Source organism: Ciona robusta, chromosome 12 (genome assembly GCF_009617815.1).
Source record: "Ciona robusta chromosome 12, ASM961781v2".
Classification (NCBI taxonomy): Eukaryota; Metazoa; Chordata; class Ascidiacea; order Phlebobranchia; family Cionidae; genus Ciona; species Ciona robusta.
Genome location: NC_143246.1, coordinates 1045095 through 1067162, shown reverse-complemented (window position 1 = coordinate 1067162; position 22068 = coordinate 1045095). Strand labels below are relative to the sequence as shown.

The 22068-nt window shown below is 36.3% G+C and overlaps 1 protein-coding gene, 2 long non-coding RNA genes and 24 other non-coding genes across 29 annotated transcripts; 1 reads left to right on the top strand and 26 right to left on the bottom strand.

The window, feature by feature from the left end:
• Nucleotides 1–15: 15 nt before the first annotated feature.
• On the bottom strand, nucleotides 16–87 carry Trnaq-uug (transfer RNA glutamine (anticodon UUG)). The gene has a single exon. It is a non-coding gene; the product is annotated as a tRNA-Gln (tRNA).
• Nucleotides 88–155: 68 nt separating this feature from the next.
• On the bottom strand, nucleotides 156–227 carry Trnaq-uug (transfer RNA glutamine (anticodon UUG)). The gene has a single exon. It is a non-coding gene; the product is annotated as a tRNA-Gln (tRNA).
• A 228-nt stretch (nucleotides 228–455) lies between these two features.
• On the bottom strand, nucleotides 456–527 carry Trnaq-uug (transfer RNA glutamine (anticodon UUG)). Its single transcript has one exon. It is a non-coding gene; the product is annotated as a tRNA-Gln (tRNA).
• Nucleotides 528–595: 68 nt separating this feature from the next.
• On the bottom strand, nucleotides 596–667 carry Trnaq-uug (transfer RNA glutamine (anticodon UUG)). Its single transcript has one exon. It is a non-coding gene; the product is annotated as a tRNA-Gln (tRNA).
• Nucleotides 668–735: 68 nt separating this feature from the next.
• Nucleotides 736–807, bottom strand: Trnaq-cug (transfer RNA glutamine (anticodon CUG)). Its single transcript has one exon. It is a non-coding gene; the product is annotated as a tRNA-Gln (tRNA).
• A 224-nt stretch (nucleotides 808–1031) lies between these two features.
• Nucleotides 1032–1103, bottom strand: Trnaq-cug (transfer RNA glutamine (anticodon CUG)). The gene has a single exon. It is a non-coding gene; the product is annotated as a tRNA-Gln (tRNA).
• Nucleotides 1104–1171: 68 nt separating this feature from the next.
• Nucleotides 1172–1243, bottom strand: Trnaq-uug (transfer RNA glutamine (anticodon UUG)). The gene has a single exon. It is a non-coding gene; the product is annotated as a tRNA-Gln (tRNA).
• A 68-nt stretch (nucleotides 1244–1311) lies between these two features.
• On the bottom strand, nucleotides 1312–1383 carry Trnaq-uug (transfer RNA glutamine (anticodon UUG)). The gene has a single exon. It is a non-coding gene; the product is annotated as a tRNA-Gln (tRNA).
• A 228-nt stretch (nucleotides 1384–1611) lies between these two features.
• On the bottom strand, nucleotides 1612–1683 carry Trnaq-cug (transfer RNA glutamine (anticodon CUG)). The gene has a single exon. It is a non-coding gene; the product is annotated as a tRNA-Gln (tRNA).
• A 68-nt stretch (nucleotides 1684–1751) lies between these two features.
• Trnaq-uug (transfer RNA glutamine (anticodon UUG)) lies at nucleotides 1752–1823 on the bottom strand. The gene has a single exon. It is a non-coding gene; the product is annotated as a tRNA-Gln (tRNA).
• Nucleotides 1824–1891: 68 nt separating this feature from the next.
• Trnaq-cug (transfer RNA glutamine (anticodon CUG)) lies at nucleotides 1892–1963 on the bottom strand. Its single transcript has one exon. It is a non-coding gene; the product is annotated as a tRNA-Gln (tRNA).
• Nucleotides 1964–2187: 224 nt separating this feature from the next.
• On the bottom strand, nucleotides 2188–2259 carry Trnaq-cug (transfer RNA glutamine (anticodon CUG)). The gene has a single exon. It is a non-coding gene; the product is annotated as a tRNA-Gln (tRNA).
• Nucleotides 2260–2327: 68 nt separating this feature from the next.
• On the bottom strand, nucleotides 2328–2399 carry Trnaq-cug (transfer RNA glutamine (anticodon CUG)). Its single transcript has one exon. It is a non-coding gene; the product is annotated as a tRNA-Gln (tRNA).
• Nucleotides 2400–2467: 68 nt separating this feature from the next.
• Nucleotides 2468–2539, bottom strand: Trnaq-cug (transfer RNA glutamine (anticodon CUG)). The gene has a single exon. It is a non-coding gene; the product is annotated as a tRNA-Gln (tRNA).
• A 68-nt stretch (nucleotides 2540–2607) lies between these two features.
• On the bottom strand, nucleotides 2608–2679 carry Trnaq-uug (transfer RNA glutamine (anticodon UUG)). The gene has a single exon. It is a non-coding gene; the product is annotated as a tRNA-Gln (tRNA).
• Nucleotides 2680–2747: 68 nt separating this feature from the next.
• On the bottom strand, nucleotides 2748–2819 carry Trnaq-uug (transfer RNA glutamine (anticodon UUG)). Its single transcript has one exon. It is a non-coding gene; the product is annotated as a tRNA-Gln (tRNA).
• Nucleotides 2820–2887: 68 nt separating this feature from the next.
• Trnaq-uug (transfer RNA glutamine (anticodon UUG)) lies at nucleotides 2888–2959 on the bottom strand. The gene has a single exon. It is a non-coding gene; the product is annotated as a tRNA-Gln (tRNA).
• Nucleotides 2960–3187: 228 nt separating this feature from the next.
• On the bottom strand, nucleotides 3188–3259 carry Trnaq-cug (transfer RNA glutamine (anticodon CUG)). Its single transcript has one exon. It is a non-coding gene; the product is annotated as a tRNA-Gln (tRNA).
• A 68-nt stretch (nucleotides 3260–3327) lies between these two features.
• Nucleotides 3328–3399, bottom strand: Trnaq-uug (transfer RNA glutamine (anticodon UUG)). The gene has a single exon. It is a non-coding gene; the product is annotated as a tRNA-Gln (tRNA).
• A 228-nt stretch (nucleotides 3400–3627) lies between these two features.
• Nucleotides 3628–3699, bottom strand: Trnaq-uug (transfer RNA glutamine (anticodon UUG)). The gene has a single exon. It is a non-coding gene; the product is annotated as a tRNA-Gln (tRNA).
• Nucleotides 3700–3927: 228 nt separating this feature from the next.
• On the bottom strand, nucleotides 3928–3999 carry Trnaq-cug (transfer RNA glutamine (anticodon CUG)). Its single transcript has one exon. It is a non-coding gene; the product is annotated as a tRNA-Gln (tRNA).
• A 68-nt stretch (nucleotides 4000–4067) lies between these two features.
• On the bottom strand, nucleotides 4068–4139 carry Trnaq-cug (transfer RNA glutamine (anticodon CUG)). The gene has a single exon. It is a non-coding gene; the product is annotated as a tRNA-Gln (tRNA).
• Nucleotides 4140–4207: 68 nt separating this feature from the next.
• Nucleotides 4208–4279, bottom strand: Trnaq-uug (transfer RNA glutamine (anticodon UUG)). Its single transcript has one exon. It is a non-coding gene; the product is annotated as a tRNA-Gln (tRNA).
• Nucleotides 4280–4507: 228 nt separating this feature from the next.
• Trnaq-cug (transfer RNA glutamine (anticodon CUG)) lies at nucleotides 4508–4579 on the bottom strand. Its single transcript has one exon. It is a non-coding gene; the product is annotated as a tRNA-Gln (tRNA).
• Nucleotides 4532–6271, bottom strand: LOC149726137 (uncharacterized). The gene is made up of 3 exons (XR_016386291.1): nucleotides 6160–6271; nucleotides 5542–5654; nucleotides 4532–5280 (listed from the first exon to the last, which is right to left on the bottom strand). It is a non-coding gene; the product is annotated as an uncharacterized LOC149726137 (long non-coding RNA).
• Nucleotides 6272–16002: 9731 nt separating this feature from the next.
• LOC149726135 (uncharacterized) lies at nucleotides 16003–22055 on the bottom strand. Of its 3 annotated transcripts, XM_089890758.1 has the most exons (7): nucleotides 18968–22055; nucleotides 18514–18701; nucleotides 18185–18438; nucleotides 17960–18103; nucleotides 16787–17480; nucleotides 16395–16636; nucleotides 16003–16298 (listed from the first exon to the last, which is right to left on the bottom strand). In XM_089890758.1, the coding sequence occupies exons 1-7, from the start codon at nucleotides 18985–18987 to the stop codon at nucleotides 16044–16046; spliced, it is 1797 nt and encodes a 598-aa protein (XP_089746884.1). In that variant the 5' UTR covers nucleotides 18988–22055; the 3' UTR covers nucleotides 16003–16043. The 3 variants fall into 3 exon arrangements, with proteins under 3 accessions (XP_089746884.1, XP_089746883.1, XP_089746885.1); XM_089890757.1 differs by having other exon boundaries at nucleotides 17960–18438; XM_089890759.1 differs by lacking the exon at nucleotides 16395–16636 and having other exon boundaries at nucleotides 16106–16298; nucleotides 17960–18438.
• Nucleotides 17476–18564, top strand: LOC149726136 (uncharacterized). The gene is made up of 2 exons (XR_016386292.1): nucleotides 17476–17772; nucleotides 17931–18564. It is a non-coding gene; the product is annotated as an uncharacterized LOC149726136 (long non-coding RNA).
• Nucleotides 22056–22068: the final 13 nt, after the last annotated feature.

Here is a 22068-nt window from a genome sequence, read left to right as displayed (position 1 = left end):
AATAAGTAATTGAAGAGGTCCCGCCGAGATTTGAACTCGGATTGCTGGATTCAAAGTCCAGAGTGATAACCGTTACACCACGGGACCTGTTGATATGTTTCGTCGCGTTTTTAAACGTTTTACTAATCTAAAATGTATTCAATGAGTAAATGAAGAGGTCCCGCCGAGATTTGAACTCGGATTGCTGGATTCAAAGTCCAGAGTGATAACCGTTACACCACGGGACCTGTTTATACGTTTCCTGTGTCGCGTTTTTAAACGTTTTTCTAATCTAAAATGTATTCAATGAGTAATAGAAGAGGTAAGTAATTAAAGAGGTCCCGCCGAGATTTGGACTTGGATTGCTGGATTTAAAGTCCAGAGTGATAACCGTTAGACCACGGGACCTGTTGATATGTTTCGTCGCGTTTTTAAACGTTTTACTAATCTAAAATGTATTCAATAAGTAATTGAAGAGGTCCCGCCGAGATTTGAACTCGGATTGCTGGATTCAAAGTCCAGAGTGATAACCGTTACACCACGGGACCTGTTGATATGTTTCGTCGCGTTTTTAAACGTTTTACTAATCTAAAATGTATTCAATGAGTAAATGAAGAGGTCCCGCCGAGATTTGAACTCGGATTGCTGGATTCAAAGTCCAGAGTGATAACCGTTACACCACGGGACCTGTTGATATGTTTCGTCGCGTTTTTAAACGTTTTACTAATCCAAAATATATTCAATGAGTAATAAAAGAGGTCCCGCCGAGATTTGAACTCGGATTGCTGGATTCAGAGTCCAGAGTGATAACCGTTACACCACGGGACCTGTTGATATGTTTCGTCGCGTTTTTAAACGTTTTACTACTCTAAAATGTATTCAATGAGTAATAGAAGAGGTAAGTAATTAAAGAGGTCCCGCCGAGATTTGGACTGGGATTGCTGGATTTAAAGTCCAGAGTGATAACCGTTACACCACGGGACCTGTTGATATGTTTCGTCGCGTTTTTAAACGTTTTACTAATCCAAAATATATTCAATGAGTAATAAAAGAGGTCCCGCCGAGATTTGAACTCGGATTGCTGGATTCAGAGTCCAGAGTGATAACCGTTACACCACGGGACCTGTTGATATGTTTCGTCGCGTTTTTAAACGTTTTACTAATCTAAAATGTATTCAATAAGTAATTGAAGAGGTCCCGCCGAGATTTGAACTCGGATTGCTGGATTCAAAGTCCAGAGTGATAACCGTTACACCACGGGACCTGTTGATATGTTTCGTCGCGTTTTTAAACGTTTTACTAATCTAAAATGTATTCAATGAGTAAATGAAGAGGTCCCGCCGAGATTTGAACTCGGATTGCTGGATTCAAAGTCCAGAGTGATGACCGTTACACCACGGGACCTGTTTATACGTTTCCTGTGTCGCGTTTTTAAACGTTTTTCTAATCTAAAATGTATTCAATGAGTAATAGAAGAGGTAAGTAATTAAAGAGGTCCCGCCGAGATTTGGACTTGGATTGCTGGATTTAAAGTCCAGAGTGATAACCGTTACACCACGGGACCTGTTGATATGTTTCGTCGCGTTTTTAAACGTTTTACTAATCTAAAATGTATTCAATGAGTAATAGAAGAGGTCCCGCCGAGATTTGAACTCGGATTGCTGGATTCAGAGTCCAGAGTGATAACCGTTACACCACGGGACCTGTTGATATGTTTCGTCGCGTTTTTAAACGTTTTACTAATCTAAAATGTATTCAATGAGTAAATGAAGAGGTCCCGCCGAGATTTGAACTCGGATTGCTGGATTCAAAGTCCAGAGTGATAACCGTTACACCACGGGACCTGTTGATATGTTTCGTCGCGTTTTTAAACGTTTTACTAATCCAAAATATATTCAATGAGTAATAAAAGAGGTCCCGCCGAGATTTGAACTCGGATTGCTGGATTCAGAGTCCAGAGTGATAACCGTTACACCACGGGACCTGTTGATATGTTTCGTCGCGTTTTTAAACGTTTTACTACTCTAAAATGTATTCAATGAGTAATAGAAGAGGTAAGTAATTAAAGAGGTCCCGCCGAGATTTGGACTGGGATTGCTGGATTTAAAGTCCAGAGTGATAACCGTTACACCACGGGACCTGTTGATATGTTTCGTCGCGTTTTTAAACGTTTTACTAATCCAAAATATATTCAATGAGTAATAAAAGAGGTCCCGCCGAGATTTGAACTCGGATTGCTGGATTCAGAGTCCAGAGTGATAACCGTTACACCACGGGACCTGTTGATATGTTTCGTCTCGTTTTTAAACGTTTTACTAATCTAAAATGTATTCAATGAGTAATAGAAGAGGTCCCGCCGAGATTTGAACTCGGATTGCTGGATTCAGAGTCCAGAGTGATAACCGTTACACCACGGGACCTGTTGATATGTTTCGTCGCGTTTTTAAACGTTTTACTACTCTAAAATGTATTCAATGAGTAATTGAAGAGGTCCCGCCGAGATTTGAACTCGGATTGCTGGATTCAGAGTCCAGAGTGATAACCGTTACACCACGGGACCTGTTGATATGTTTCGTCGCGTTTTTAAACGTTTTACTAATCTAAAATGTATTCAATGAGTAATAGAAGAGGTCCCGCCGAGATTTGAACTCGGATTGCTGGATTCAAAGTCCAGAGTGATAACCGTTACACCACGGGACCTGTTGATATGTTTCGTCGCGTTTTTAAACCTTTTACTAATCTAAAATGTATTCAATAAGTAATTGAAGAGGTCCCGCCGAGATTTGAACTCGGATTGCTGGATTCAAAGTCCAGAGTGATAACCGTTACACCACGGGACCTGTTGATATGTTTCGTCGCGTTTTTAAACGTTTTACTAATCTAAAATGTATTCAATGAGTAAATGAAGAGGTCCCGCCGAGATTTGAACTCGGATTGCTGGATTCAAAGTCCAGAGTGATAACCGTTACACCACGGGACCTGTTTATACGTTTCCTGTGTCGCGTTTTTAAACGTTTTTCTAATCTAAAATGTATTCAATGAGTAATAGAAGAGGTAAGTAATTAAAGAGGTCCCGCCGAGATTTGGACTTGGATTGCTGGATTTAAAGTCCAGAGTGATAACCGTTACACCACGGGACCTGTTGATATGTTTCGTCGCGTTTATAAACGTTTTACTAATCCAAAATATATTCAATGAGTAATAAAAGAGGTCCCGCCGAGATTTGAACTCGGATTGCTGGATTCAGAGTCCAGAGTGATAACCGTTACACCACGGGACCTGTTGATATGTTTCGTCGCGTTTTTAAACGTTTTACTAATCTAAAATGTGTTCAATGAGTAAATGAAGAGGTCCCGCCGAGATTTGAACTCGGATTGCTGGATTCAAAGTCCAGAGTGATAACCGTTACACCACGGGACCTGTTTATACGTTTCCTGTGTCGCGTTTTTAAACGTTTTTCTAATCTAAAATGTATTCAATGAGTAATAGAAGAGGTAAGTAATTAAAGAGGTCCCGCCGAGATTTGGACTTGGATTGCTGGATTTAAAGTCCAGAGTGATAACCGTTACACCACGGGACCTGTTGATATGTTTCGTCGCGTTTTTAAACGTTTTACTAATCCAAAATATATTCAATGAGTAATAAAAGAGGTCCCGCCGAGATTTGAACTCGGATTGCTGGATTCAAAGTCCAGAGTGATAACCGTTACACCACGGGACCTGTTTATACGTTTCCTGTGTCGCGTTTTTAAACGTTTTTCTAATCTAAAATGTATTCAATGAGTAATAGAAGAGGTAAGTAATTAAAGAGGTCCCGCCGAGATTTGGACTTGGATTGCTGGATTTAAAGTCCAGAGTGATAACCGTTACACCACGGGACCTGTTGATATGTTTCGTCGCGTTTTTAAACGTTTTACTAATCCAAAATATATTCAATGAGTAATAAAAGAGGTCCCGCCGAGATTTTAACTCGGATTGCTGGATTCAGAGTCCAGAGTGATAACCGTTACACCACGGGACCTGTTGATATGTTTCGTCTCGTTTTTAAACGTTTTACTAATCTAAAATGTATTCAATGAGTAATAGAAGAGGTCCCGCCGAGATTTGAACTCGGATTGCTGGATTCAGAGTCCAGAGTGATAACCGTTACACCACGGGACCTGTTGATATGTTTCGTCGCGTTTTTAAACGTTTTACTAATCTAAAATGTATTCAATGAGTAAATGAAGAGGTCCCGCCGAGATTTGAACTCGGATTGCTGGATTCAAAGTCCAGAGTGATAACCGTTACACCACGGGACCTGTTCATACGTTTCCTGTGTCGCGTTTTTAAACGTTTTTCTAATCTAAAATGTATTCAATGAGTAATAGAAGAGGTAAGTAATTAAAGAGGTCCCGCCGAGATTTGGACTTGGATTGCTGGATTTAAAGTCCAGAGTGATAACCGTTACACCACGGGACCTGTTGATATGTTTCCTCGCGTTTTTAAACGTTTTACTAATTCAAAATATATTCAATGAGTAATAAAAGAGGTCCCGCCGAGATTTGAACTCGGATTGCTGGATTCAGAGTCCAGAGTGATAACCGTTACACCACGGGACCTGTTGATATGTTTCGTCTCGTTTTTAAACGTTTTACTAATCTAAAATGTATTCAATAAGTAATTGAAGAGGTCCCGCCGAGATTTGGACTGGGATTGCTAGATTCAAAGTCCAGAGTGATAACCGTTACACCACGGGACCTGTGTCGCGTTTTTAAACGTTTTTCTAATCTAAAATGTATTCAATGAGTAATAGAAGAGGTCCCGCCGAGATTTGAACTCGGATTGCTGTATTCAAAGCCCAAAGTGATAACCGTTACACCACGAGATCTGTTGAAGTGTTTGTAGTGATTTTAATTCCTAACATTTTTTTTTATCTAAAATTGATTATATTTGTCGTAAAAAAGTTCGCTGTAATTTGAAATCTGTTTCCTTATTCGCCTTTTACAGAAGTTGTAGCTGAATTAATATATACGCCAGCACTTTGTATACAGTGAAGTAAATGTGTATTTGAACAAATCCCAACCAATATTATACATCCGTAACACGTGTGTTCCATAGTTGGTTATAAGTGCCATTGCCTCGGTTATGTCATTATGACGTTAATCATATAGTGTTTGTATTTCCATGTATCGTCATCGGGGTGATGTGTAGTTGTACCATAGCAAAGGTATCCACAAGTATATTCCAGTCAATTCAAGACAAAACTTAAATACAATCAACAGCCGACATTCCAACTTGTATTCGTACATCCACCAAGCTCCTGGCAAGTAATTTATGGACATAAGTATATGTCGGCTAACCCTGTTTTTTTACAGTGGTTGTCGCGCTTACCCTGTTTTCATGGATATAGGGCTGTAGCTTTATTTCTGTCATGATTATGGTTACATCTATGTGTCGTTGGGCAAGGGTAATTTTCAGTCGGACAAAATTAACAAAAACTGTCATTATCATTTTTAAAGGTAAAAACATTTGATGTCTAATCGCAAGATAAAAATAAAACCATTAAACACGCATAGATCACCTGAAGTTGGGGTCGTTTTAATGGGCACGTAGGTGGAAATAAATGCGAACACCGAAACAGCGGTCATGATTAAGATACCAACAACTGCGACACCAACAGCGAAGATAAATAACCTGTAAGGAACGAAGTGGGTTTGGTGGTGAGGGAAGGGTATATTAAACATTGACACGCTCGCAAAGCGTTTAATGGGAGAAAGCAAGCAGACTTTTGTCCATGCTCTTGTTTCGAGTCTAATTGTTGCAGAGTAATAGGTTAAAACAAATCTAGGTTATTTTGAATGAATTCGTTTTTGGGTGTACTGTTTCACACACCTTGTGTCAGCTTACGAGTAACCATGTAGTTACTTTGTGGGTGAATATTTCACGTATTGCTGATAATTTGGACAACTCATTAGTAATCGGTACACATATGCCTACAGTGGTAGCAGCGACGAGTACACATTTGCCTACAGCAGTGGTAGCAGCGACGAGCGTTGTACCCATTAACCCCTGGGTTAGGGAAGGCGCTTTGCCACGGCGCGGGATTTTATTGATGAAGCAGGGGACCACGTGTGTTAAATATCTCTGATATTTTATTCTGAATGAGTAGGTCCTTCTTAAGTTGGCTTATTTAACTTACTTGTAGTTTTTGGAGCCCACACAGTTATTGAGCCACTTGCAGTGATGATCGTAACCGTCGATGCATTTGTTACAAAGACGACAATGTTTCGTGCCAACTTTCCTGCGAAGGTTCGTGTTTTATTGAAAGTAGAAAGATTTATTATATTTGTATGTCGGAATAAGATGGTTACTGTTTTCATTATTTTTAATCGTCCAATTTGGTAGTTAACATTTTTTCCCAGAATTATTTAACCGTATCCTTGTGTATCTAAAAGAGCGTTGTTAATTTTTAAAAGCACGATTAAAGGAATATAATAATATGTGCTGACAGCATCCATCTTTACATCACTATATACTATAGCTATTAATTAATGCATTTTGCTTTCCTTGTGTCCTCTATGTTGGCATTATTATTTTTTAATACGTGTGACATGGCTGAACATAGACCGTATGTTTATATACGAAAGAATTAAAGCAAGATTAAAAGGAATATTATGACGTAACATACAAAACTTACACTTCGACGTCACAAAGGCAACAAAAGTCGTCCATAATCACGTGGGGACGCTGCGTACGATCAAATTTGGGGACCGCCCTTGTTTTATCATAAATATGCGGCAGACAAACTTCAAGTGCGGGATCTTTATGTGCTCCAAGGAACAAAAGGAATACGAGGACCACCAGGATTAACCCAATCACCTGCAGTTAAGTATAGTAGGGTGGGGGAGGATGGAACAACTGTTCATTCAATTTTCTCGTGCCATTTAGTAGTAAATAAAAAAATTCAAAGATTAATAAAGCTGTATCCTCGCGACTCCCATAAACCGTTGTTAATTGTTTAAAACACGATCAGGATATTTGCATAGTATGTGCTAAAGATGTCCCATCATCTTCCCCCACCTTACTGTATAACGTACTGTAACGTTCATATAAAGCTTTTGTGCGGTAAGTAGCCATGTAAACGTGTAAGTGAATGAATGAATGTAACTTATTTTATCCTCGCGTGGCCGAAAAACGACAGTCGTTATTACACGGGTTTAACACCTCGTGCCAGCTTTCGAGTTGCCATGTATGTTACTTTGTGGGTGATTATTGTTTTTTTTGGATTTTTTTTTATGTATGGCTGATAATTTGGACAACCCATTAGTGACCACTGAGTTGAAGCAATTGTCGTTAAGTGTCTTGCCCAAGGACACATACGCCCACAATGGTAGCAGCGACAGGCCTTGAACCCATTACCTAATGGTTACAGGCAGGCGCGCTAACCACTACGCCACGGCGTCGGACACGCGTGATGAACGAATCATTTGTTACAATGAATCCGACGTTTGCTTTTATAGAAAACTAGTTTTAAAATTTATATTATGCCTTTTAATTAATAATATAGTAAGGAGGGACACATTTTAGTTTAGTTTTCTCTTTCTATTTGGTAGTAAACAAAGAACATTCAATTAATTATAAAACCGTATTCTCACGACTTCCACAGACCGTTGTTAATGGTTTAAAACACGATCAGGATATTTGGATAATATGTATTAAGGGTGTCCCATCTTCCCCCACCCTACTATATATTATAGTGTCAGTAGCAGAATACAACAATTCACGCCATTCATATACTTACCACCCCAAGTGCAATAGATATAATATAAGGCAAGGTCAGGTTTTCCACCCCGTAAAATATCACGGTAAAGAAAACTACCAGAACCCATGACAGAATCTGCAATAAAATAACTTAATGAATCAGGAAATTTCCTGAAAAAATAAACATATTGCTTAAATTTAATAGCAAGGGTTTTAAACATACTTTTGAATGCTTTGTTTTTTTAAATGAATATCCAACTTAAATTCAATAAAGGTATTAGCTAAAAAATAGCTCACATCAAAGTTCTTATTATAAACTGACCTGCACTTTATGAAATGGTGTCTGTAGGCCATTTCTACGTGGGATTTGAACCGTGTGAATACTACAGGTAGTAGAAGGGGTAACCTTAGATTTGGAAGCACGAGTCATATTTGTAAACAATTTTTAGTCCACTCAACTTGTATTTATAATTAAAAATAAATAACATTTTTCACCATAGGTTTAATTTTGAGCATATTATGACAGAACTGAGTTCATTGTAACAGTTAAGTGACGTCATAATTGTTATGTTTTATGATTATTTTAAACCAATTTCTGTATGTGAGATCTGACCAAATACCGCTATAAAATGTGTACATATACAAGCTCAGATCGCGGGATTCAATATTTGTATTCAGTAATAATAACAGGTCCCGCCGAGATTTGAACCCGGATTGCTGAATTACCGAAAAAAATCTTTAATAAACCAACCCCCCTAAGTTATTGGTAGAAAAGGGGTTATAACTAAGTTACACACCAGATTACGTTGACTTGGCACTTTTTCAAACTTAATTTTCAACACGAACGACCGATTTTTTTGTAAAGATATGATCAGCAGCAGGTACGTGTGTGGCAATGGTGGCATAATGAGCATTGTTTAGTGCTATGTTTATTCGCTTCCATGAAAAGTCAGTACTATACTATTTTTATATTTACATAAAAGAAGCGTTTAATACACCGACTTCGTGTTTTTTTAATTTTCTTGACACTTTTTCTTATAGGAAATTCCACGCATTTTGACTCGCATACTTTTCAGAAGCTGTTTCGTTGTTTAACTTTGGTGGGCGGTAGGCCCTACCTCACATTTAAGCATTTCAATCAATACACGAATTTCGATTTTTTGTTGGTATCCCCCTTTCAACTTATAGTAATTTAACGAAACGGTACGTGACATTATGCAGCCCGCATGCTGTGTACAAACGTGTAAAGTTACCTGTTTGAAATATGAGCCATTTTTACCTACCCATTCAGTATAACACACCATCTTATTGTATCTACGATTCCTCTGTGACGTCACAGTGTTCGTTTGTGATATCACAGATGCTGACAATGAATTGGAAACTCCCGACGTTCCAGATTCTCCTTTCACGATCGCCACATTGGATTGTCCACGTCATAATGCGTTAGTTATGGTAAATATTTAACGACCGTCCAAATTGGGCGAAGGATAAATAGGTGACCATTATATTATGGCAGATTAATCACTAATACAATAGTGCAGGCCTATGATCGTGGTTGCCATCGCGTTAACTATAATATTACCAAGTTTCTAAGACTCAGTTCTAAAAATATCCTAAGTCTATGAGATGATACGAAACCTTGTATTGGTCTTTATAGACATTTTTGCGCAGGATATTCTGTGTTTCAAGATTTGCTGTAAAAAAAATAATTTATTTTTGGCAATACAAAAATACACAGTACCATATTCGGAAATATGCAAAAGTTTTTGAAAAGCTTAAATAAAATATTTATTACGACTTTATAATATTTGGTTGTATATCGTTATTATATATTTTTTTATTTTTAGCGTCGACCTAGAATCCGTGCATGTTGGTGCAAATTTAAGATTTCGTTCCTTTATCAATTAAATTAATTTATCCGTGAAGCCACGTTAACGAAGAACAATTTAGTTTAAATAATGACGGAGCAAAATGAGCTGCAAATCGACGATGGCTTTCGCCTTATGGTTAAAGTATGAAGAATTTTTTAAAAAAGTAAAAGCGTGGCCGATGACTGTACAAATACCATGGTACTATAGAATGTGTTTCATAATTGCGTAAAATATGTGGTATACGTCGTCTTGTTTTTAAATTCTTTTCTACCGGGCGACACTTATTGTTCCTCGTGTTGTGATTGGTGGAGCGGTTTCATCATCATTGTGACGACAACAATGCTGAAGTTCAGGTGTGCAGCGGTGCGTGTCGGATAAATCTTCAATCTTTCCTTCAAGTGCTATTTTGTGGAGGGGACTCTTTAACGGTGGAGTAAACCATGATTCAGTTAATCCTAAGTAATAATCAACTATCGTGACGTCAGTTGTAAAATATTTCAGGATTCGGAGCGGCAATGAGAATATTCAGTTTTGCGGAATTTTCTTGCGAGGTCGTTTCAACTTTCGAAACAAGGTTGGTTTATTATCGAGTTAATAAGTGAGTGAGGATCAAGTCATATTGACTCGATAGGTTTGAATGAAAATGAAACAAGAATGTTAAAGTGCTAAGCAAACTGTAACCGAGATAAGGGGTCAACAATATAAACAAGTGCATCAAACTCAACATCAATTGTTTTATGAAACTTTTGTTTTATCTTTAACTTTACATTGAGGCACGGTGGAAAAGTTACGGCGGTGTTTGCAGCTCATGTTTTTATTCAATCTTTTTGGAAAAGTCGATTAAACTTTTGACAACTTTAAGTTTATGGCGGAATGCCAAGTACCAGTTGTATGAGTTACAGGATTTATAAAATAAGTTTGATTGAAATTCGATACGAAAGCGTCGCTTTAACTTTGTAAGTCTAGACGAAGATTATCTAACAGACTTATTGCAGGCCGTAAACGGTAAGAAGGCGTTGCCCGGCGCGGAGGCCCGAAATTTAGCGAGTACAGGTAGCCTATAGTAGGGTGAGGCAAGATGGGACATATTTAGCACATATAATATCCAAATGTCCTGACCGTGTTTTAAACAATTAACAACGGCCTAAGGGAGTTGTCAGAATACAGTTATGTATTTTCTTGAATGTTTTTTGTTTATTATTAGATGTGACGAAAAAAACATTTTTTAATTCGTTAAATTTTTCTGGAGTGTTTTTAACTCAAAAAGCATGCAGCCAACGGCAGTTTCTATATTTGTTTGCTATAACTGTTAAGGTAAATTAGCGACTAATTTGCAATCGTTTATCAATGTTTTACAGATTTGTTTTTATAAAAATATTTCGTTGTGAAAATATCAGTATGGATATCGCACTCCAGACGAGCAAATAAATCACTACAAACACCGCGTCAATCGAACCGCTAGGTGGCGAGCGTGTTGGCATGACGACCAAACAAACCAAACGTCCTAGTTCAGTTGGTTCCCACTTTAACCCAGTACGCCAAATCCGGTGTCGCGGAAATCTGGTTCCCCGGAAATCTGGTTCCCATTGGCTACTTATAACTTATTTTTTGAGAAATCTAAAACTCTGGTTCCGACTAAAAATAACAGTTGTTGGATGCAACATATTTTGTACATTTCTTTTTAAAGATTTTTCTTCTTGATAAAAAATTGATGCTGTATTTTACCTTAAATTGTACATTATGACGTATGACCATCAGTGACCTCTACCGTTAACACGTCATCAAAAAAGAAAAAGGACGATAAAACATACATTTTCACATTAGATAAAATAAACTATCTAAAAACATGTATATATTCAAGTAATCTTCGTTCGAAACTAGATTTATAGATTTCTGATAAAAATGTCCCGTGTCTGCGCATGCGCAGTAGCCGATGGGAACCAGATTTCCGGGGAACCAGATTTCCGCGACACCGGTACAAGTCATTTCGCCACTTATTTTAATTGTCGCTTGCATGCCTTCTGCAAAAATGTGTTGCAGAAAGTTTAGAATACGTTCGTATTACAGGAGGAGTTGGTTTTTACAATAAGTAACATTTTACTTGTGTGAGGGTACGTGTTGTGCAAAAATTAACATTTTACTTGTGTGGGGTTATGTGTTGTGCAAAAATTAACATTTTACTTGTGTGGGGTTATGTGTTGTGCAAAACTTAACATTTTACTTGTATGGGGTTATGTGTTGTGCAAAAATTAACATTTTACTTGTGTGGGGTTATGTGTTGTGCAAAAATTAACATTTCACTTGTGTGGGGTTATGTGTTGTGCAAAAATTAACATTTTACTTGTGTGGGGTTATGTGTTGTGCAAAAATTAACATTTTACTTGTGTGGGGTTATGTGTTGTGCAAAAATTAACATTTTACTTGTGTGGGGTTATGTGTTGTGCAAAAATTAACATTTCACTTGTGTGGGGTTATGTGTTGTGCAAAAATTAACATTTTACTTGTGTGGGGTTATGTGTTGTGCAAAAATTAACATTTTACTTGTGTGGGGTTATGTGTTGTGCAAAAATTAACATTTTACTTGTGTGGGGTTATGTGTTGTGCAAAAATTAACATTTTACTTGTATGGGGTTATGTGTTGTGCAAAAATTAACATTTCACTTGTGTGGGGTTATGTGTTGTGCAAAAATTAACATTTCACTTGTGTGGGGTTATGTGTTGTGCAAAAATTAACATTTCACTTGTGTGGGGTTATGTGTTGTGCAAAAATTAACATTTTACTTGTGTGGGGTTATGTGTTGTGCAAAAATTAACATTTCACTTGTGTGGGGTTATGTGTTGTGCAAAAATTAACATTTTACTTGTGTGGGGTTATGTGTTGTGCAAAAATTAACATTTTACTTGTGTGGGGTTATGTGTTGTGAAAAATTAAAATTTTACTGGTGTGGGGTTATGTGTTGTGCAAAAATTAACATTTTACTTGTGTGGGGTTATGTGTTGTGCAAAAATTAACATTTTACTTGTGTGGGGTTATGTGTTGTGCAAAAATTAACATTTTACTTGTGTGGGGTTATGTGTTGTGCAAAAATTAACATTTTACTTGTGTGGGGTTATGTGTTGTGCAAAAATTAACATTTTACTTGTGTGGGGTTATGTGTTGTGCAAAAATTAACATTTTACTGGTGTGGGGTTATGTGTTGTGCAAAAATTAACATTTTACTTGTGTGGGGTTATGTGTTGTGCAAAAATTAACATTTTACTTGTGTGGGGTTATGTGTTGTGCAAAAATTAACATTTTACTTGTGTGGGGTTATGTGTTGTGCAAAAATTAACATTTTACTTGTGTGGGGTTATGTGTTGTGCAAAAATTAACATTTTACTTGTATGGGGTTATGTGTTGTGCAAAAATTAACATTTTACTGGTGTGGGGTTATGTGTTGTGCAAAAATTAACATTTTACTTGTGTGGGGTTATGTGTTGTGCAAAAATTAACATTTTACTTGTGTGGGGTTATGTGTTGTGCAAAAATTAACATTTTACTTGTGTGGGGTTATGTGTTGTGCAAAAATTAACATTTTACTTGTGTGGGGTTATGTGTTGTGCAAAAATTAACATTTTACTTGTGTGGGGTTATGTGTTGTGCAAAAATTAACATTTCACTTGTGTGGGGTTATGTGTTGTGCAAAAATTAACATTTTACTTGTGTGGGGTTATGTGTTGTGCAAAAATTAACATTTTACTTGTGTGGGGTTATGTGTTGTGCAAAAATTAACATTTTACCTGTGTGGGGTTATGTGTTGTGCAGAAATTAACATTTTACTTGTGTGGGGTTATGTGTTGTGCAAAAATTAACATTTTACTTGTGTAGGGTTATGTGTTGTGCAAAAATTAACATTTCACTTGTGTGGGGTTATGTGTTGTGCAAAAATTAACATTTTACTTGTGTGGGGTTATGTGTTGTGCAAAAATTAACATTTTACTTGTGTGGGGTTATGTGTTGTGCAAAAATTAACATTTTACTTGTGTGGGGTTATGTGTTGTGCAAAAATTAACATTTTACCTGTGTGGGGTTATGTGTTGTGCAGAAATTAACATTTTACTTGTGTGGGGTTATGTGTTGTGCAAAAATTAACATTTTACTTGTGTGGGGTTATGTGTTGTGCAAAAATTAACATTTTACTTGTGTGGGGTTATGTGTTGTGCAAAAATTAACATTTTACTTGTGTGGGGTTATGTGTTGTGCAAAAATTAACATTTTACTTGTGTGGGGTTATGTGTTGTGCAAAAATTAACATTTTACCTGTGTGGGGTTATGTGTTGTGCAGAAATTAACATTTTACTTGTGTGGGGTTATGTGTTGTGCAAAAATTAACATTTTACTTGTGTGGGGTTATGTGTTGTGCAAAAATTAACATTTTACTTGTGTGGGGTTATGTGTTGTGCAAAAATTAACATTTTACTTGTGTGGGGTTATGTGTTGTGCAAAAATTAACATTTCACTTGTGTGGGGTTATGTGTTGTGCAAAAATTAACATTTTACTTGTGTGGGGTTATGTGTTGTGCAAAAATTAACATTTTACTTGTGTGGGGTTATGTGTTGTGCAAAAATTAACATTTTACTTGTGTGGGGTTATGTGTTGTGAAAAATTAAAATTTTACTGGTGTGGGGTTATGTGTTGTGAAAAATTAAAATTTTACTGGTGTGGGGTTATGTGTTGTGCAAAAATTAACATTTTACTTGTGTGGGGTTATGTGTTGTGCAAAAATTAACATTTTACTTGTGTGGGGTTATGTGTTGTGCAAAAATTAACATTTTACTTGTGTGGGGTTATGTGTTGTGCAAAAATTAACATTTTACTTGTGTGGGGTTATGTGTTGTGCAAAAATTAACATTTTACTTGTATGGGGTTATGTGTTGTGCAAAAATTAACATTTTACTGGTGTGGGGTTATGTGTTGTGCAAAAATTAACATTTTATATGTGTGGGGTTATGTGTTGTGCAAAAATTAACATTTTACTTGTGTGGGGTTATGTGTTGTGCAAAAATTAACATTTTACTTGTGTGGGGTTATGTGTTGTGCAAAAATTAACATTTTACTTGTGTGGGGTTATGTGTTGTGCAAAAATTAACATTTTACTTGTGTGGGGTTATGTGTTGTGCAAAAATTAACATTTTACTTGTGTGGGGTTATGTGTTGTGCAAAAAGGTGGAGAGTGCAGTGGATAGGAAAGTGAAGAAAAGGCGTAAATCAATTTAAAAAATAAAAACAATTTAACCAATGTTGGCTTCTTATTTATTTGGAAAACTAAGAGCGGTTGCCTGGGATAATTTCTTAGTGAAACCTTTGTTAACTAGTTTGTATTCTACTTTTCCCATACACATGACTACAGGAGTGGCTGCATCGAGCCTTGTACCTAATATCTTCTTCGCATGCGAATTCATACGCCGGGTACTGTGTACAGTCTTAGGAGGAAGAAAAATTAATTAAATGTCAGCGGTTCCACCACGCACCCATGAGGTCGCTTTATATGCGTGATCGTTAGGTTTTGAAAGGAGAACCTTCGCAATGCCATGGTGTGAAAACAATGGAGATGTTAACCAACCTCGACAATGCCATATTGTACCGATATGTAATATATTAAGCATTGGCCAGGCATACACGAAACAGTGTAAGTTGCTCTGTAAAAGCATTTGCTTAGTTTAAAGCATTGGCCAAGCATACACGAAACAGTGTAAGTTGCTCTGTAAGAGCATTTGCTTAGTTTAAAGCTTTGGCCAAGCATACACGAAACAGTGTAAGTTGCTCTGTAAAAGCATTTGCTTAGTTTAAAGCATTGGCCAAGCATACACGAAACAGTGTAAGTTGCTCTGTAAGAGCATTTGCTTAGTTTAAAGCATTGGCCAAGCATACACGAAACAGTGTAAGTTGCTCTGTAAGAGCATTTGCTTAGTTTAAAGCATTGGCCAAGCATACACGAAACAGTTTAAGTTGCTCTGTAAGAGCATTTGCTTAGTTTAAAGCTTTGGCCAAGCATACACGAAACAGTGTAAGTTGCTCTGTAAAAGCATTTGCTTAGTTTAAAGCATTGGCCAAGCATACACGAAACAGTGTAAGTTGCTCTGTAAGAGCATTTGCTTAGTTTAAAGCATTGGCCAAGCATACACGAAACAGTGTAAGTTGCTCTGTAAGAGCATTTGCTTAGTTTAAAGCTTTGGCCAAGCATACACGAAACAGTGTAAGTTGCTCTGTAAAAGCATTTGCTTAGTTTAAAGCATTGGCCAAGCATACACGAAACAGTGTAAGTTGCTCTGTAAGAGCATTTGCTTAATTTAAAGCTTTGGCCAGGCATACACGAAACAGTGTAAGTTGCTCTGTAGGAGCATTTGCTTAATTTAAAGCTTTGGCCAGGCATACATTTGTGGAGGTCAACAGTAACGAAATCCACGTTACTACTTATGGGAACATGTAAAAGTTTTATTTGATTTTGCCTTGTTGATGTTTAGTCCAACGCAGTTAACATGAAACCACTGGGGACACTTGGTGCACTGGACCCAATCAGTGATATTGTCATCCTGGTTTCTACATGATCCACAAACGTTAATATCCAGGGAGGAATCATGAGCAATTGTGCTCAATATATCCACCCCGTTGTTCGTACCAATTGGCACACGCATCTTCCCCAATCGGTAAAGTGAAACCCATCTCTGCGTGTTTATAAAACTTTGTAAAATAACAATACTAATACAGCTAAAAACTAAACCTAAGATTTAATGTTTAATTAAGCCAGAAAAATAAATGACCTCCTTCTGTGGCAACCATGCATTTTGAAAGTAGGTTTGTAGCCTTGCATTTTGTGTATAAGCTTCACTGTTTGTAAGCGAATCTAGAGCACTTTTGAGCTCAACAAAATTTTCTGCCTTCGCTACTGCTCTCAAACCAGATAAAACTGCCTTTTTTCTGTCTCCAACACCATTATCTGTTTTCTTGACCCATCTTTCCCATGCTTGTTCACGATGGAAGTCACATAGAAGCACTTTACAATCTGGTGTAAAAGTGTTACATTAACTTTGGTGAATAAAAATACATGCAGTCATATTTCGAATGTTTAAGTCTTTAAACTAGATTAACTTCTCCCCCAGCAATACTGATATTTAAAAAAAAGAAAAATAAAAAATAAAATTTAGTAAGATACCTTGAAAACTACTTTCAACAGCATTTATTTCAGCTTCACATTTGTCGGTCATGAAAAACTTTGGGTTCCAGCCAGGTGTCCAAGACTTTAGAATCACAAGAGCTTCCTGAATGTCTGATTGACATTCGTTTTGGAGCACAAAACATGCAACAACTTGATAGTTGACATTGGTCTTTACACAAAGAAAGAACAGTGGCAGTGCATACTTTGATGTCTTATAGGTTGCATCCAGGAGGCAGATATCCTGACCATAACGTAGTAGGAGTCTACTTTGCCAAGCTGTCTGGTATACAAACAGTAATGTTTGTTTGGCATTCACTGCAGTGATATCATCCCCATCAATGTCTTTAATTAATTGTTTGGGACAAACACTGGCAATATAGGGTCTGAAGAGAATGTTATCTTCAGGTAACTTGTGGCACCACTCATCTACCAGTAATTGCACATTTGCTTGGTCAATTTTCGACATTTTTCGTTTTGTGTATGCATTATAATAGTGATTGGTAATGTCTTTTTTTGTCGGAAAAAACCTTCTGTTACTTGATGCTGGAGGCAATGTATTCTTGAACAGTTCTTTGCCCACAAATACTTTTAAATGACGTTGTATTTCCATAACGGAGCAAACCCGGTCATCGATTAATTCTCCGACTTTGTCAATCACTCTGCTATCCACTCGTTGTTGGATGCCTGCAGCCTGCATTTTCGGTAAATCATAATAAACATCAAACCTATTATTCGAGTTACAATTTAGGCATAAACGAAACATAGACTTTATTATGTTTTAATTCTTTCGATTGAACCTAGGTACATACCAGATTATGCTGAAAAAATGGTACAGTATTAATATTGCACATGAAAATAAAAAAATAAAAAAATGGTGCCCGACTGCGATGTCGCAGAGTTGAGAACAGAAGTTGATGACATTGAGCTGCAGTTTTAGTCTAAGATACTACCAGTCTACCACGAGACTTAGCTCATGACTCGAGGTGGATATACAATAGGCCGTTAAATTTTTAACTGTAAAGTGTGAATTATCCGGCCGTATCTCAAGTAGGCTGTGGTTCAATGTTCAACTTTCGCAAGTTATGTAAATTTTAAATTTTAGAAACATAACTTTACGTTTCAACCCTTCTTTTTTTTGCAGGGCAAATACAAAAAAGTTAGCTACTTTACCTCTCCAACAGGATGTCCACTGTGATCATTGATAGAGGGAAACAGTACAATAAAACAACTAACACTGTTTTTTACAGATGAAAAACCGACTGTCTTCAAATGTTGTGATGTTTTCTGTTTTTTCCATTTTTCCCCTGTTTTAACCTTTAAAACAAACATAAGATATGCAAAACATCTTTGATTTGCTACACTCATCAACGTAGTGTAAAAGCTGTCTTGAGTTACCTTATAATGTGGGAAAGTAAGAATCTCCCGAATACTTAAACATGCAGTGCAATTCATTTTCTTTGATCCTTGCACGCAAAGGTATTTTTTTTTCTCGTACATGTGGTCAGCTGGAGCCTTAAACTGGTTTTGTCGTTTTAAATTCTTTGTTTTATTTCTATCTTTGCCATGTTGACATTCGTATTTTGTGAACGACTTAACAACAAATGGGATGTTTTCTTGTGCATCCCATTGAACTTTACTTTTTCTTAAATCTAATAATAAAAATATATATTTCAGGATTATGTGAGATATATATGTACAAATAATTTACAAATTTACTAACATACCATTTTTTTTTCTTCTCAAGAAAATAAATTTGGTCAAGGTGTCCGTTTCAACATTTTGAATAGCTGTTGTAGCTTCTTGCAAAGTGTTAAACTTAACGATTTGACCAGCTTTGTTTTTATCTGCAGTTGTTTCCACCACAGTTTGGTTCTTTAGAAATTGAGTTGATAAAGAAGTATCTTTACCTTCCCTGTATAACATAAATGGAAACGTGGCTTTATATATAGTTGGATAAATGACCTAAACTATTCCTGTGCCGGCAAATTACCATATAGTCAATTGGGAATCGAATTATAAAATAACAGAAAACACAAACTTATGGTTTTCTCTTCAAGGTATGCATTAACATTTCTTAGCTTACAATTTGTATTTTCTGGGCTAAAAGGCAGAAGCATAAACCACTGCACCTAGCCCTAAATGACTAACAACTATAAAAAGTTTTAGTGCAGCACTTACATTTTCAGAAAATGAGTCATGGGTTGAACAATTCTTGTTTTGCAAAGTAAATGTATATCAGTTATAAAATAACTATTTCGCTTTTACTAAAAGAGAAACAAATATAAGTTCGTACGAGTTCTCAACAGTAGATTGTTAACTTTTGCACAACACGTACCCCCACACAAGTAAAATGTTAATTTTTGCACAACACATAACCCCACACAAGTAAAATGTTAATTTTTGCACAACACATAACCCCACACAAGTAAAATGTTAATTTTTGCACAACACATAACCCCACACAAGTAAAATGTTAATTTTTGCACAACACATAACCCCACACAAGTAAAATGTTAATTTTTGCACAACACATAACCCCACACAAGTAAAATGTTAATTTTTGCACAACACATAACCCCACACAAGTAAAATGTTAATTTTTGCACAACACATAACCCCACACAAGTAAAATGTTAATTTTTGCACAACACATAACCCCACACAAGTAAAATGTTAATTTCTGCACAACACATAACCCCACACAGGTAAAATGTTAATTTTTGCACAACACATAACCCCACACAAGTAAAATGTTAATTTTTGCACAACACATAACCCCACACAAGTAAAATGTTAATTTTTGCACAACACATAACCCCACACAAGTGAAATGTTAATTTTTGCACAACACATAACCCCACACAAGTAAAATGTTAATTTTTGCACAACACATAACCCCACACAAGTAAAATGTTAATTTTTGCACAACACATAACCCCACACAAGTAAAATGTTAATTTTTGCACAACACATAACCCCACACAAGTAAAATGTTAATTTTTGCACAACACATAACCCCACACAAGTAAAATGTTAATTTTTGCACAACACATAACCCCACACCAGTAAAATGTTAATTTTTGCACAACACATAACCCCATACAAGTAAAATGTTAATTTTTGCACAACACATAACCCCACACAAGTAAAATGTTAATTTTTGCACAACACATAACCCCACACAAGTAAAATGTTAATTTTTGCACAACACATAACCCCACACAAGTAAAATGTTAATTTTTGCACAACACATAACCCCACACAAGTAAAATGTTAATTTTTGCACAACACATAACCCCACACAAGTAAAATGTTAATTTTTGCACAACACATAACCCCACACAAGTAAAATGTTAATTTTTGCACAACACATAACCCTACACAAGTAAAATGTTAATTTTTGCACAACACATAACCCCACACAAGTAAAATGTTAATTTCTGCACAACACATAACCCCACACAGGTAAAATGTTAATTTTTGCACAACACATAACCCCACACAAGTAAAATGTTAATTTTTGCACAACACATAACCCCACACAAGTAAAATGTTAATTTTTGCACAACACATAACCCCACACAAGTGAAATGTTAATTTTTGCACAACACATAACCCCACAAAAGTAAAATGTTAATTTTTGCAAAACACATAACCCCACACAAGTAAAATGTTAATTTTTGCACAACACATAACCCCACACAAGTAAAATGTTAATTTTTGCACAACACATAACCCCACACAAGTAAAATGTTAATTTTTGCACAACACATAACCCCACACAAGTAAAATGTTAATTTTTGCACAACACATAACCCCACACCAGTAAAATGTTAATTTTTGCACAACACATAACCCCATACAAGTAAAATGTTAATTTTTGCACAACACATAACCCCACACAAGTAAAATGTTAATTTTTGCACAACACATAACCCCACACAAGTAAAATGTTAATTTTTGCACAACACATAACCCCACACAAGTAAAATGTTAATTTTTGCACAACACATAACCCCACACAAGTAAAATGTTAATTTTTGCACAACACATAACCCCACACCAGTAAAATGTTAATTTTTGCACAACACATAACCCCATACAAGTAAAATGTTAATTTTTGCACAACACATAACCCCACACAAGTAAAATGTTAATTTTTGCACAACACATAACCCCACACAAGTAAAATGTTAATTTTTGCACAACACATAACCCCACACAAGTAAAATGTTAATTTTTGCACAACACATAACCCCACACAAGTAAAATGTTAATTTTTGCACAACACATAACCCCACACCAGTAAAATTTTAATTTTTCACAACACATAACCCCACACAAGTAAAATGTTAATTTTTGCACAACACATAACCCCACACAAGTAAAATGTTAATTTTTGCACAACACATAACCCCACACAAGTGAAATGTTAATTTTTGCACAACACATAACCCCACACAAGTAAAATGTTAATTTTTGCACAACACATAACCCCACACAAGTGAAATGTTAATTTTTGCACAACACATAACCCCACACAAGTGAAATGTTAATTTTTGCACAACACATAACCCCACACAAGTGAAATGTTAATTTTTGCACAACACATAACCCCATACAAGTAAAATGTTAATTTTTGCACAACACATAACCCCACACAAGTAAAATGTTAATTTTTGCACAACACATAACCCCACACAAGTAAAATGTTAATTTTTGCACAACACATAACCCCACACAAGTAAAATGTTAATTTTTGCACAACACATAACCCCACACAAGTGAAATGTTAATTTTTGCACAACACATAACCCCACACAAGTAAAATGTTAATTTTTGCACAACACATAACCCCACACAAGTAAAATGTTAATTTTTGCACAACACATAACCCCACACAAGTAAAATGTTAATTTTTGCACAACACATAACCCCACACAAGTAAAATGTTAATTTTTGCACAACACATAACCCCACACAAGTAAAATGTTAATTTTTGCACAACACATAACCCCACACAAGTAAAATGTTAATTTTTGCACAACACGTACCCCACACAAGTAAAATGTTAATTTTTGCACAACACGTACCCTCACACAAGTAAAATGTTACTTATTGTAAAAACCAACTCCTCCTGTAATACGAACGTATTCTAAACTTTCTGCAACACATTTTTGCAGAAGGCATGCGAGCGACAATTAAAATAAGTGGCGAAATGACTTGTACCGGATTTGGCGTACTGGGTTAAAGTGGGAACCAGTTCAGTTTCGGGTAAG

Coding starts and splice junctions, on each gene's coding strand:
- LOC149726135 (XM_089890757.1), bottom strand. CDS start 18,987: ATGACTCATTTTCTGAAAAT. Junction 18,702..18,967: donor ATGACTCATTTTCTGAAAAT/GTAAGTGCTGCA, acceptor TATGTTATACAG/GGAAGGTAAAGATACTTCTT. Junction 18,439..18,513: donor CTTGAGAAGAAAAAAAAATG/GTATGTTAGTAA, acceptor TTTTATTATTAG/ATTTAAGAAAAAGTAAAGTT.